Source organism: Gekko japonicus, unplaced genomic scaffold, assembly GCF_001447785.1.
Source record: "Gekko japonicus isolate JY-2015 unplaced genomic scaffold, Gekko_japonicus_V1.1 scaffold102, whole genome shotgun sequence".
NCBI lineage: Eukaryota > Metazoa > Chordata > Lepidosauria > Squamata > Gekkonidae > Gekko > Gekko japonicus.
This window is the reverse complement of record NW_015172006.1, coordinates 1,930,110-1,944,671: the sequence shown is the minus strand read 5'-3', so window position 1 is coordinate 1,944,671 and position 14,562 is coordinate 1,930,110. Positions and strand designations below refer to the sequence as shown.

The following is a 14,562-nucleotide window of genomic DNA, read 5'->3' as shown; positions in this document are numbered from 1 at the left end:
ACTCCTTTGGGTAGTGAAGGGCGGGGTATAAATCCAATCTCTTCTTCTCTTCTCCTTTTGATGGCACCTGGTATTTTTGGCCACTGTGTGACAGAGTGTTGGACTGGATGGGCCATTGGCCTGATCCAGCATTGGGTTCTTGTATGTTCTCTTATGTTCTTATGTTAACTCATCGTGTTAGAAAGTTATTTTCCCGGATTTAGCACTCCTTTCTGAAATTGGATAGTTGGGCAACAAAGGTCCTCAGTAATTAAGTACTGAGGCGCATTCTTTTAGCTGCTGGGCATACAACCACAGCTTAGGCAGGTATCTAGCTAAAGAATGCAATGGTGTCCCAAGTGAAGGCCAAACTGGCAGACAGGTAGACACACGGATGCATAAATGCTAGATGAAAATGACCGCCCCCACAAGCGAGAACAACAAGGCATTAAGTAGACTGACTTTTTTTCCCAGTGGGCACGGAGACTTGCAATTCCTTACATCTTGTTTGGAAACAAATGGGTGCAATTCTCTGTTTGAATCTCCGCTATTATAACCAAGAATCAGGGAGGGGGAAATATCCTTTGGAAATACATCTAGGTGTGCAGCACAGGTCAGTTGGTTCTTTCTGTATTTACCTTCAAGATGGAATTATCCTGCCGAGTGTTCTTGGTATCGTACCCCTCCAGCAAGCAGCATCGGACGGTGAACCCAGAGCCAGCAAATTCCGCCAAATTTAGGTCGGCAAAACCGAGCTGTAAAGCCAACACATTTTTAAAAAGCGCTCAATATTTTGCGTTGTCACAGGGTGAACTACACAGGAAAGGAGAGCACCAAGTGGAGGCAGACACAAATCCTGGCAGCACCTGCACCCCAGGATGGAACACATTCTTAACCTCAAAGAGAGCTGAATCATTACAGATAGCCAGGAAATGTTTAGGTATAAGGTGAAGGAAACGGGACTGCTGCTCCGGCAAGGACAGCGTTAACCCGCCTGCAGCCATTGCATAACCAAGGACACAGAAGACACTAGGTCAATGATGTGGAAAAACACACTCCTATGCGCACATACAAACATAATAAAGGCACTCTTTGTATTGGCCGTCCCAGAATGCAGTGCAGCACGCACACTGAGAGATGAAAGGATATTGTTGTAGATTAAAATCAGCACACTGTTCCCAATAAGCAAGATGGAGAGATTGTGGGGAGGACACATTTTAGAGTCTCCCCCCCCCGCACCCTTCTAATTCAAGAGTTAAAAGTTAGAAGCTTTCTTAGAGGGCTACAGCAAGGCTTGGGGATGTGTCCCCATTCTAACAGAGGGTCTACAGGACCTCCAGTTCGGATTTCGTCATATAGTGATGCACCCAAACAAAGGCAAGGGAAAGCTTTGGGAGATACGGCCGAGAGTTAAAAGTCCCACTTTCCTCTTGGATACCAGGAGCGCTGAATAACTGCGATTTTAATCAGCTGCCCGCTGGAAGTGCTTGGTTAGAACTGTGGGACTTTTTTTTGTAATTATTAGGTTTCTGAACACGGGAACTCATGAGGAAGTTTGGGTTAGGGTTACCAGTCGCTGCTCTATCTTCCTCCTCTTGAAGGCAGGACAATGGACAGATCGTGTCCAGGGTGAAGTATTTTCTTGAGATCAACAGAGCCTCTCTGCTTGGCCATTTTGAGCCACAAGAGGGCAAAACTAGTTTCGGTTCACAGAGGCAGGCAGGGAGCTTGAATAAGAGTCCCTGAGGATGGCTTTTCACACACATGAAGCTGCCTGATCCTGAATCAGACCCTTGGCCCATCAAAGTCAGTCTTGTCTACTCAGACTGGCAGCGGCTATCCAGGGTCTCGGGCTGAGGTCTTTCACATCACCTCACACCTGATCCTTTTCACTGGGGACTGAACCCGGGGCCTTCTGCATGCCAAGCAGATGCTCTGCCAGTGAGCCACAGCCCCTTCCCTATCTCAGTCCCTTGAAGGGGCAAAAGATGCTGGCTGAACAGCACCTCTAATCTAACTCATCATGTTAGAAAATTATTTTCCTGGAGTTTTCTTTATAAAGGAAGAGAAGAAGAAGAGACTGGATTTATACCTTGCCCTTCACTCGGAGTCTCAGAGCGGCTTACAAACTCCTTTCCTTTCCGCTCCCTACAACAGACACCCTGTAAGGTGGGTGGGGCTGAGAGAGCTCTTTCAAGGACTGCCCTTGAGAGAACAGCTCTGAGAGAACTTGTGACTGACCCAAGGTCACACCAGCATCTGCATGTGGAGGAGTGGGGAATCAAAACTGGTTCTCCCAGATTAGAGTCCACACATTTACAAACTCCTTTCCCTTCCCCTCCCCACAACAGACACCCTGTGAGGTGGGTGGGGCTGAGAGAGCTCTTTCAAGGACTGCCCTTGAGAGAACAGCTCTGAGAGAACTTATGACTGACCCAAGGTCACACCAGCATCTGCATGTGGAGAAGTGGGGAATCAAACCTGGTTCTCCCAGATTAGAGTCCGCACATTTAACCACTACACCAAAGGATGCATTGCTAGTCACATTCACATACATATGGACACACACTCACAGCACAGAGATCAAATAATCACAAACACTGACCATGTGCCAACAGTGCAGCAATCTTTGGGCTCAGGTGAGGATATACAAGAGGTGCGGCGCTGCAAGCCCTACTTGAGTCCGATGATGCACCCACATCTGCTCTATGACCATGTGGACGCAGGTCACTTCCAGGCAACACCCAATCACAACACTACTTAGCATTTATACAGCACTTTTCTTAGGAGTTCAAAGCACTTTGTGTACATTAGCCATCCTCATAAAGAGCTGGTATGTTAGCTTGGACCATTTTCCAGAAAGGCTAGGTCAATACGAGGTAGATCAGCATTATTATTATCCCCATATTGCAGCTTGACGGCAGGTGACTGATAAGGCAGGGAAGAGCAAGGGCTTACCTGCAAAATAAAAAGGGAGTCCAGTGGCAACTCAAAAGACTAACAAAAATTATTCCAGCACAAATTTATGTGATTCAGAGTCCACCTATGCTGCAGTAAATTTTGTTAGTCTATAGCAGCAAAATAAAACTGGATTCCAGTGATGCCTTAAAAAACTAACACTGCTGCTACTCTGGAATTAGCAGCATCTGCAGCTATCTCAGTGAATTCATGTTGGGTGTGAATTATGAATCAGGGATTGCCCCGGACGCTTTACCATGTGCACATGCTACAGACTAGGGATGTGCATTCGGTTCGTCTGAACCGAATGCACCCCCGAAAATAGCCCATTTGGGCCTCTTTCGGGCTGCTACGGGCTGATTCAGATTCTATGATCTGAATCGGCTTGCCGCCGAATTTCGTCGGCAATTCAGCCCCATTATATCCTATGGGCCATTGAAGTCAACGGCGAAAACATAGGGTATATTCTGGGGGCTGAAGGGGATGGGGTTAGAGGGAGAGGCTCCAAACTCGCAGGGTAGCTTCTGAAGTCTCTCCCCAAGATACCCACCATGTTTTAAGAACATTGGACCAGGGGGTCCAATTCTACAGGCCACCAAACAGGTTGCCTCCATTCTCTCCATTGTTCTCTATGGTGGGAAAAAAGTAACCATGAAAGTTTGGAGTCTCTCCCTCAAACCCCCTCCCCTCCAGACCCCAGAATATACCCTATGTTTTTGCCATTGACTTCAATGGCCCATAGGATATAATGGGGTTGAAATTGACATTCGGCTGGCGAAAGATTCCTGTACTGCCGAAATTGAAATGCGGGAGTCTTTCTGCGCAAACTTGATTCTCCCCAATTCAGCGGAATCCAAATCAGGCCGAATTTTTTTTTTTTGCACACCCTTACTACAGACTTAAGCTAGTTATTCTTAAACCCCAAGAAACCCTGGGAACTCTGGAGCTGACCCCAGAGATCTTTCACATAGAATTCTCAGCACCTTCACCAGCTATGAAATCCCGTGATTCTCTGGGAGAAGATGCTTAAATCTCTATTCAGCCAGGAAATTAACTGAGTGACCTGGGGCCCAGCCACACCCTTCCAGTCCAACCCACCTCATAGGACTGTTGAGAGGATAAAACTGAGTAAGCGTCTTGTGATCCCTTAAAGATTAAGAGATTTAGTATAACATTAATGAAGAAGAAATGAGAGAGAGACTGGATTTATACCCCACCCTTCATTACCGGAAGGAGTCTCAGTGTGGCTTACAATCTCCTTACCCTTCCTTTCCCCACAACAGACACTCTGTGTGAGGTAGGTGGGGCTGAGAGAGCTCTTTCAAGGACTGCTTCTGAGAGAACAGCTCTGAGAGAACTTGTAACTGACCCAAGGTCACACCAGCAGCTGCATGTGGAGGAGTGCAGAATCAAACCCGATTCTCCCAGATTAGAGTCCACGCTCCTAACAACTTCACCTAACTGGCCCTCAAGTGGCCTCCAGAAAGTGCACACACAGAACAGGACAACACATTCCAAGGTCTACCTCAAATCTCCTCTAATGTATTTCCATTTTTTCCCCTAAACGCAACACCTGCCCATTTACTCTTCTACTTCCTATTTAAAAGTCACCCTAGTTTCAATACAGGTGACATCTTTCTGCTTTCAAACGCATTCCACTCCTTTGCATTAGTCAACAGCTTGGAACCCTGAAGAGGAAAGGGAAAAAAAGAGAAGAGGATTCCTTCTGACATTTGACTCGGAGAGGATGACCTACTTTCCTCTCCTCCTTATCTTTTTGTTTAAATCGCTTCTTGACTTGTGGCGGCACTAGTGACTTCCACTAACGCTGAAGAGATGCTATTTTTCAGGCTGAAACGCAACAGGAAAAATAGCATGCCTCTGGAGAAGATGTTTTCCTTGTCAAGGGACAGGCCTCAGGCCTCCAACTGCCTCCGCATGTGGTAGAAGAAGAAGAGAAGAGACTGGATTTATACCCCGCCCTTCACTACCCAAAGGTGTCACAGAGCGGCTTACAATCTCCTTTCCCTTCCCCTCCCCACAACAGACACCCTGTGAGGTAGGTGGGGCTGAGAGAGCTCCGACAGAAACTGCTCTTTTTCAAGGACAGCTCTTATCAGAACTATGGCTTGCCCAAGGTCATCCAGCCAGGTGCAAGTGGAGGAGCGGGGAATCAAACCCGGTTCTCCCAGATTAGAGTCCGTGCACTTAACCACTACATCAAACTGGCTCTCTAACTGGTGGGGAAATGGCAGCGCCTGGACAGGACCGAGTAAGCTTGTTCAGAGAACAGGCTGCAGCCTCTGCCACCACACAACTTTGCACGACGTGCTGAGGTCTGAACTTTTCCAGGAAACTGATTCCCAAGGGCGAGGGGATGACCGAAGGCAGCCTGGAGCTGCAGGAGGAAGGTCAGCCCTTGTAACAAAAGGATGTTCTCAGATATGACCTCTCAGTACCACTTCCTTCATTTTCCCACCCAGCAGCCAGCACCGCCATCCGGCTCAGACACGAGAATTTCCTCTCCATCAAGATATCCTGCAGGCCCATTTCCACCTACGAGCTCTTCTGTGCACTCTCTCTCTCTCTCTCTGCTAAAGAAGTATTAACGAAGAGCAGAGATCTGTGGCTTCTGTCTGGGACACTGAGCTGCCCGTGCAACACAAAGTGGAAAGCAGGAAGACCGAAAGACTGGCCAAGGACAACTGGTTGGAGATCTCTGCTGCAGAGCATCTACAAAGGCGGCCACTTGCACATTCTGGAGGACAACTATGGGACGATGAGAAATCCCAAAAGTACCGTGCCAGCTTTCTTTTTTGTATTTTTTAAATCTCTGCATGTGTGAGTGTGTGAGTGTGTGCGCACACACCTGGAAGTCATGACGACCTCTGGTGACTGACCCCTACTGGGGGCCTGGAGGATATTCAGAGAGGTGGCTGAATAAAGCCTGCCCCCGCCTCCCAACTTCTGGTATTCCAAGGAGGTCTCCCATCCAAGTACCTGCCAGAGTCGACCCTGCTAAGCTGCCGAGATCTGATGAGAATGGCCTTGCCTGGGCCGTCCAGGGCAGGGCACTCCAGTGCTATCTTGAGTGATCTCTCTGTTCCTCCTCAACATTTATTTATTTTTTGGAAATTCCACAAACACCTAAGGAGAACGCGTACAAGACATTGCTTCCCCATTGCCTTTTCTGGCGCCCTCATCTGAAGCACAGTGCTTACTTGGCACCAGCAGCGGCGCAGAAGCACACTACAGTCCAGGTTAGAAGGATTAGAAGGGCACGGGAAGGAAAGAGGGGCCGGGAAACACCACTTCATTTGACAGGATAACGTAAGCAAGCATCGTGGGACCATGGGGGTGCAGGTGTGGCTCAGGATAGAACGTGCTTAAGAAGCGGACCTTAAGGAAGGCATCCGGAAGAACAGGAGGCCACTGTCGGAGGGCAGAAAATACGGACAGAAGCGGGCTGACACAGAAGGAAGGATGGTATCATGGCATGGCTTTGGGCAAAGCCCTTCAAAGCATGGTTAGTCAAAAATTAACAAGGAGAGCCACCTCCTCTATGAAACGAACCCTACACTTAAGACCCCACCCCCACCCCGGTTGGAGATCTAGTGCAACGCAATATACGACAGGGCCTATTCAGGAGTGGCACATAGGCTATGGAACATACTCGAGAGAGCACTATTTGTACAGCTCCTCACTGGCAGCATGTAGGAGGCGGGTTAAAAACTTTTCTGCTCTGGACTGACTACGTTGCATACGATGCTGCAGGGGTCATTTCCTGCAGGAGCGCACAGGAGCGGAGCTCCGGCAGTAAAGAGCCCAGGGGGCGGGCACATGCAACAAGCCCTGCTCCCAGCAGCCCTCAGTCAGAGCAAGAAGCAGCCAGGTAAGTTGCAGAGCCCCCCACCCCGGCCCCCTGGTCCAAAACAGTCCAGTGGCACCTTTAAGACCAAGTTTTATTCAGGTACAAGCTCTCCCTCCTCGGCGAGGACAGATCTGCACGTCCCCCCCCCCAATAGTTACCAATCCTAAACCGTCCAGCGTAGCCTGAGCGGTGGCTGTTGCCTTCTGACACACTTCCGGTGATGCCAGGGGGTGTGGCATATGCAAATAGGTTATGCTAATGAGTTACGCTAATGAGCTCCTGCACCTCTTTTTCTCTGAAATGACCCCTGCGGTGTTGCACTGATTCACTGGGGACTTCGGCTTTTATACTGCATTTGTTTGTAGCTTTGCGGGTGTAGTTTTTGGGATGTTATCTGATTGTGAGTTTTGACCTCCCTTTACTGTAAAGCCACCTTGAGGACTAGAATAGTAGGTATCGTAATAAATACAATCATGTTTCAGCCACCTGCTGCTGATGGAGTCTTTCCCTCCCAGAGTCAGTGCTTGCTTGGGACATGTACAGCTCAAATGGTACAGTATATGCTTTGCACATAGCAGGTCCCTGATCTGGGAAAGATCTTGGCTTGAAGCCTTGGAGAAAATAGCTGGGCAGGGTGGACAGTACTGAGCTAGACCGGTGGATGGCCTGAATTGTTATGAGGCAGGTTGGTATAGTTCTCTGCATGATCCTGGATGGCTGCCAGTCTAAATTTGCTACTGCCTTGGGGAGCGGAAGAGAAAGAGAAGAAAGAAAGTAAAAATAGAACTATTATCTGGAAGCAAGAGATCTCTTACAGGGCAGTCTTACAATACAGAGGAAGTACTAAAGATCAGAATTCCCCAGAAACATTTGACACATTCCAAGTTTTTTTGAGTAATACTCAAGTTTAGAAATTCCAGGGGAAAGGTACTCCTCCGAGCAAGGAACACAGTTCCGCCAGGACAACACATGGGAGGTAAAGCAGTCTGAACATCTTCCCAGGAAAGAGGATATTGTGTCTTATTCTGTAACGGGAGTGTAGCTCTGTTCCCAGAGATTTCCTGAGGGTGGGACACTGGGCAAGAGTGTTAATTTATTTGGCGGCTTTCGGCTACCTGCCCTCTTGCTGCCTCAGCATCCCCATCAGCAATATGAGAATAACAGCACTGGTCTACCTTGCAGAGCTGTTCTAAGGATTCGTGGAACATTCTGAACACCTGAAAGTGCTTTGTAAATGCTCACATCACGATATGGAACACAGACAACTTTGCTTTTCACTTCTTGCAGCTCCTCTTACCTTGGAATAGGTTTTCCCACCTTTCAGTTCCTATAATGGGGGTGGGGAAAGAGGACACAAAGAAAGGGGGGGGGGAAAGGATGCATCAGTTTTCCTGGAGGAATGAGCGCACGGTCATTCTTTGTCTCTGCATAGTTACTGGCATTCAAAGACCACCCTTTTGACTGTCAGCGTATTTGCTGAGGATCTCTCTCAGTGCAATGAAAACTATGCAGCCTGATAAACACCCAGGGCATTCCACTGCTTGGAATAATTACTGCTTCACTGGGCTTCTTAATTCCTCTGGAGGAGGGGGAGAAATGAAGTGCAGGTGCCCCGGGCCAGTCACGGTTACTACGCTAATCATTTATGACTGCTTTAGCTGCCTGAACACACACTATCAACTGCAAAGATCTCTCTATATATGCATTCCCTGCATCCTCCCTCCCCCAGCATCGCAACCATTTAGAGTGCACTTTGCCAGACAGCTCTGCTAATCAAAGATAGCGATTTTGAGCCTGGTGTGTAATGGGAAGGGGCACAGAAGGCAGCTTACAAAGCCACAGAGTAGTGGTTATCGTCAGCCTAGGACCTACTAGACCCAGGGTCAAATTTCTACTTAGCCAAGAAGCTCATTGGATGACCCTGCGCCTGTTACACTTGGCTCTCTCAGGGTGACAAAACTGTCAGGGGTGCCGCACGTCGGGGCTAGACTCCACCCAGCGCATGAGCTAAATGAAGACGTAGTTTTGCATTTGAAGTACATCTTGCCATCTGAAGGCTGAAATGGTTGAACTGCACCATGGTTGTGAGAAGAGAAGGCGAGGAGGAGGAGGAGATTCGATTTATTCCCCGTCCTTCACTACCCAAAGGTGTCTCAGAGCGGCTTACAAACTCCTTTCCCTTCCCCTCCCCACAACAGACACCCTGTGAGGTAGGTGGGGCTGAGAGAGCTCTTGACAGAAATGGCTCTTTTTCAAGAACAGCTCTTACCAGAACTACAGCTTGCCCAAGGTCATCCAGCCAGGTGCAAGTGGAGGAGTGGGGGAATCAAACCCAGTTCTCCCAGATTAGAGTCCGTGCACTTAACCACTACACCAAACTGGGGTCACAGAGAGGAGAAGCAATGTATCCAACCTGGGACCTCTTGGAAGAAAGTGTAGATCTGGGAAGGATGTAATCGGAATAAGTACTGAGCTCTCTACAGTTTAGGAAGAGGGCTGGCCAGGGCTTGGTGGATGAGGAAGTGCAGTCCAATCAGAACTAACGTCAAGAAGGCAGTTTAGGGGATCCTGCATAGTAACCAGAAGAGCAACTCTAAATGCGAGTCAGCTTGGCTCTTTGTGTCCCTGGTGGGGGTGGAAAGCGCCATCCAGTCACAGCTGACTTATGGTAATCCTGTAGGGCTTTCAAGGCAAGAGATGTTCACAGGTGGTTCGCCACTGCCTGCCTCTGTGTCACAACTCTGGCATTCCTTGGAGGTCTCCCACACAAATACTAGCCAGGGCTGGTCCTACTTAGCTTCCGAGATCTGCTGAGATCGGGCTAGCCTGGGCTATCCAGGTCAAGGCCTGTGCATCCCTATCTAAAGGGTAATCGTAGGGTGTGACCACACAAGCAGTTTAGCCCGACATAGCCACACCTCCCCTCTGGATTAAATGGGCGCAGTCACACAGCCACATATGTCAGACATTCCCTAGGCATACTCACCTCATCGTAGGATGACCTAAAGCCAGGTGAAAAAGGCACCCTGTCACAAGTGGTGTTTTTGGTTCCCCACGCGTACGTGGCCAGATGTCTGAACGCGGTGGGGTGCACACAAAATGGACTGGCGTCTAAACCTAAAGATACGCTTCTGCCACTGGGGTGCATTTTTTTGGAGTTGTTGCCTATATGAGCACAAGCACACGTGCACACGTGCTCATATGTGCATGCATGTGCGCATATGTGCGCGCATATGCACCCACCTGTGTTTTAAAAACTGACCAGGCAGCCCGCTCCATGGCTGAGATGCTGCAGTAATGTGGATGCTTGACCAGGGGACGGCTGCGTGGGTAACCTGCATCAGGGTGTGCTGTCTGGACGATATGCCCCGCAACATGGTACAATTAGAGGAGGTGCCATATTGCGCCAAGCCGCCAGTGTGATCATACCCTCATTGGCTCCGTTATGTTTCTATAAACAGGAGCTATATCAAAGCATGGAGCAGACACAGAACACTCATTGGCACCGTTATGTTTCTATAAACAGGAGCCATATCAAAGCATGGAGCAGACACAGAACGCTCACCTTGCGGACTGACACACGGCAGATGCAGGGATCCAGGAGGCCAGTGGCAGGATTCGCACTCATTTTGCAGACAAAGGTGAATTTCTTCTTCCAGCGTACACAATTTTCCTGAACCTCTTCTCTGTGGGGAATAAGAACAAAAGGGAGAGAGTGCTACATCAAGCCTCTGCTTACGGATCCCAGGGCCAGCGCCGCAACGTGTTACAATAAGAGGAGGTGCAATATTGCGCCAAGCCGCCAGTGTGATCATACCCTCATTGGCACCATTATGTTTCTATAAACAGGAGCCATATCAAAGCATGGAGCAGACACAGAACGCTCACCTTGCGGACTGACACACGGCAGATGCAGGGATCCAGGAGGCCAGTGGCGGGATTCGCACTCATTTTGCAGACAAAGGTGAATTTCTTCTTCCAGCGTACACAATTTTCCTGAACCTCTTCTCTGTGGGGAATAAGAACAAAAGGGAGAGAGTGCTACATCGAGTCTCTGCTTACGGATCCCAGGGCCAGCGGTTTCCAAAAGAGATCAGGCAAGAAGAGTGTCAGGTTTCCTAGGCAAGAAGAGTGTCAGGCTTCCTCAGCCAGAAGGAGCAAGCTATATTATGTCCATTGTCCATCCCCCCACCCCCACCCCAGCTTTGTACATTCAGTTTGCAGAATGCAGTTCTTTGCACTAACAGCTAGGCAAGCGAGCCTAACAGTGTGAAAGGGGAGAGACTGGAGTTAGAACGCAGTCACACTCCGATGCCTTTTGTCACCCTGCAAAGGGACGGTTCCCTGCACAATTTACAGTTAAGCTCAGTCCTGGAGAGGCAGGAACTTAGTGTAAAGGCCACCAAAAAACCAAAACCATTTTCAACAATGGTGGGGAGTCCACCCTCCCTATCTGGCTGCTTGCTTCCCTTTTAAACCCGAGTCTTCGTCCTGTGGCTAGCTGATGTGCTGCTATTGCTGCCCATATCCCACGGCTGCCTGTAAGCAGAGCTATCAGCTCCCACTGGTTTGGAGGACAGAAACACTCTGACCTCCCCCATTTTGTTTTGGAAGAAGAGACCTTTTCCTATAGCCTGCCACATGCATGCCATCCATAGCCAGAGACCCCAGGAGACTAAATGAGGACACCCTACTCTCCTAGTTAGTATATTTGTTAAAAATAAAAATTTTAGTCAGTAACAAGAATGTTGGATACTAAGCTTTACAAGCTCATCATCCGTTCTATAAACATCAACATCTAGGAGTTCTAATGAAGAAGAAGAAGAGGAAGAAGAAGAGAAGAAAAGAAGAGGAGATTGGATTTATACCCCGCCCTTCACTTGGGAGTCTCAGAGCGGCTTACAAACTCCTTTCCCTTCCCCTCCCCACAACAGACACCCTGTGAGGTGGGTGGGGGTGAGAGAACTCTGACATAAACTACTCTTTCAAGAACTGCTGTGCCAGAACTACGGCTTGCCCAAGGTCATCCAGCCAGGTGCAAGTGGAGGAGTGGGGAATCAAACCCGGTTCTCCCAGATTAGAGTCCACACACTTAACCGCTACACCAAATTGGCTCTCTGAAGAGGAAGAGGAGGAGGAGGAAGAGGAAGAAGACGAAGAGGAGGAGGAGATTGGATTTATACCCCACCTTTCACTACCCAAAGGAGTCTCAGAGTGGCTTACAATCGCCTTTCCCTTCCCCTCCCCACAACAGACACCCTGTGAGGTAGGTGGGGCTGAGAGAGCTCTCTTGAGAATTGCCCTTGAGAAAACAGCTCCGAAAGAACTTATGACTGACCCAAGGTCATGCCAGCAGGTGCATGTGGAGGAGTGAGGACTCAAACCCAGTTCTCCCAGATTAGAGTCCATGCTCATAACCACTACATCAAACTGGCTCTCCTGTATAACATCTGTATGATGTGTTTAAAGAGCATCCTCTCTCCTATTACAGGGAATATGTCACTAAGTTTTCTGAATTAGCCACAGAAGCCAGAAGCCAACATAACATAAGCCCCTACTGGCCGGGCCCGTTAAACTACAACCACCACCACACCATGATTTCGTGTTTCTGAATGCCAGCATTGTTTGGAACCCATGTGTCACGCAGGGCAAAGCTGCTTCTACTGAATGCCCAATTACAAGCGACAGTGGGCACGGGTCTATCCTGCGGCTGTCGACGGCCATTTTAAAAACATCTGTAGTTCTTTACAAATTGCCATGAGGCCCCAATGCAAACTGGGCACATGGCAGCCCCAGGAGGTGTGGTCTCCCCCCTGTGACTTTTTAATGCAGAAACAAACCCCCCATGATGGCTTCAGCACTTGAAAAAGCATGTCCAATCCTCTCTGGTCCACATGCCCAATCCTCTCTGGTCCCACACACTCGATCCAGACTTCATACAAACAGAAACTGTACGGTTTTGTTAACGTAAAAGAGCTACTGAGCGGTCTCTTTGCACACTGTACCCCACTGCCCTCTCCCCATTTCTCAATACCCCCCCCACACACACCTTTCCTCCTGTTTTACTTTCACAGAAATGCTGAAGGTAGGTTAGGCCGGGAGACCATGATATGCACAGCCACATTCTTCTGTCTTCTGTTGAGATGAAAAAGCTGCAAACCAAAAGCGTCCTGCCTGGCTTTCTGAGGTCCCATGGTGACCCTGGTTCCCCCCATCTCACCCCAGAAGCCTTACCCATAGGCAGAATCAAGTAAACCTGAAGCCCCTTGTGAAGAGCAATGCATGTGCGCACCTCTCACACATATTACCTGTGGCAAGCCCACCTGGAAATGCATGTTGGAAAGGATATTGGCCACAGGACGTCTAACGAAGTGGGTGGCATGAGCGGGGAGGGGGGGGGCAAAGGGAGGAGAGCAGACTGACAGTATGCCGCACTTAAGTAGGTCTAAGGCACTAAGCTATTGAATGGAGAAGAAGTGGAAATGTTTAGGGACACCTCAACTGAAGGCAGAGGAGGACTTCAAGATCTACCAAGCATAAGGGTGAAGGATGAGTGGAATATACCCCCCTTTTAGGATGAATATAGATAAGCAAGTGTGGACAGTGAGTACTTGGGAGGGGGAGATGCCCTTTACAGATCCTGGAAGCAGGGGTCATTTCCTGCGGGAGCGCACAGGAGCGGAGCTCCGGCAGTAAGGAGCCCAGGGGGTGGGCACATGCAACAAGCCCCACCCCCTGCTCCCAGCAGCCCTCAGTCGGGCCACGAGGAGCAAGAAGCAGCCCGGTAAGTTGCAAAGTTACAGCCCCCCCCCCCCCCACCCGCCTTCAGGTACAAGCTCTCCCTTCTCTGTGAGGGCAGATCTGCACATCCCCCCCCCATAGCTAGCAATCCAAAACAGTCCACTGGCCCCTTTTAAGATCACGTTTTATTCAGGTACAAGCTCTCCCTCCTCTGCGAGGACAGATCTGCACGTGTCCCCGCCCCCCAACAGCTATCAATCCAAAACAGTCCAGTGGAGCCTGAGTGGTGGGTGTTGCCTTCTGACACACTTCCGGTGATGTCAGGGGGTGTGGCCTATACAAATAAGTTATGCTAATAAATTATGCTAATGAGCTCCTGCACCTCTTTTTCTATGAAACGACCCCTGCCTGGAAGGCTAGCTTGAGCTATTGTAATCGGTCATTCCTCAACCCAGATACAATTAAATTCTTAAGCTGCAACTCAAGAGGGGATAAAAAAGGGGAAAGAAGAAAAAGGCGAAATTATCTTGAGCAGGAATTATCTGTAGCCACTAGCCAACCATTTAAAGAGCACGGCAGGAGAGAACAACGTGGAAGGGAAGCCGCCATCAGGGAGGCATTAGATAAGATTGTGCTTCAATAATTAAAAGCAACTCTCCCCCATCCCAGGCATAATGCAAGTGAAGGGAAATCAGCTCTGGCAGGAAGGGAAAGCTTAAATCCCCGCCTGAGAATACCCGGCTCTCAGCACTTGAATATTTAGTTACTGCACGGAATACTTAGGTAGATCAAAGAGGGTGTTTCCCATCTTGCCAACCACACGAATCAATCCACGGAAGTTTGTGGGCTTCTCACAGTTGTTGTAGGTAGGTCTTTGTCACACAATGATACCCTGATTTGTTAGAAGAAATTTCCCTGCTTAGTGCCTTGAATGTGCTCCTTAATAAGCCCCCTGTATTATTATTATTATTATGATGATGATGATGATGGTGATGGTGATGGTGATGGTGATG

At 49.0% G+C, this 14,562-nt stretch overlaps 1 protein-coding gene across 2 annotated transcripts in view; it reads right to left on the bottom strand.

Annotated features, from left to right (window-relative positions):
- Positions 1 to 14,562, bottom strand: part of FAM102A (family with sequence similarity 102 member A) — an 84,778-nt gene that overhangs the window by 30,220 nt on the left and 39,996 nt on the right. Inside the window, exons 2-4 of one of the 2 annotated variants that reach the window (XM_015420172.1) lie at positions 10,697 to 10,817; positions 8,106 to 8,135; positions 618 to 734 (exon numbers count right to left, since the gene is read on the bottom strand). In XM_015420172.1, the coding sequence (XP_015275658.1) occupies positions 618 to 734; positions 8,106 to 8,135; positions 10,697 to 10,817 (268 nt within the window). Of the gene's footprint in view, positions 1 to 617; positions 735 to 8,105; positions 8,136 to 10,373; positions 10,443 to 10,696; positions 10,818 to 14,562 lie in introns of those variants that run through there. The other variant, XM_015420173.1, reaches the window with a different exon arrangement.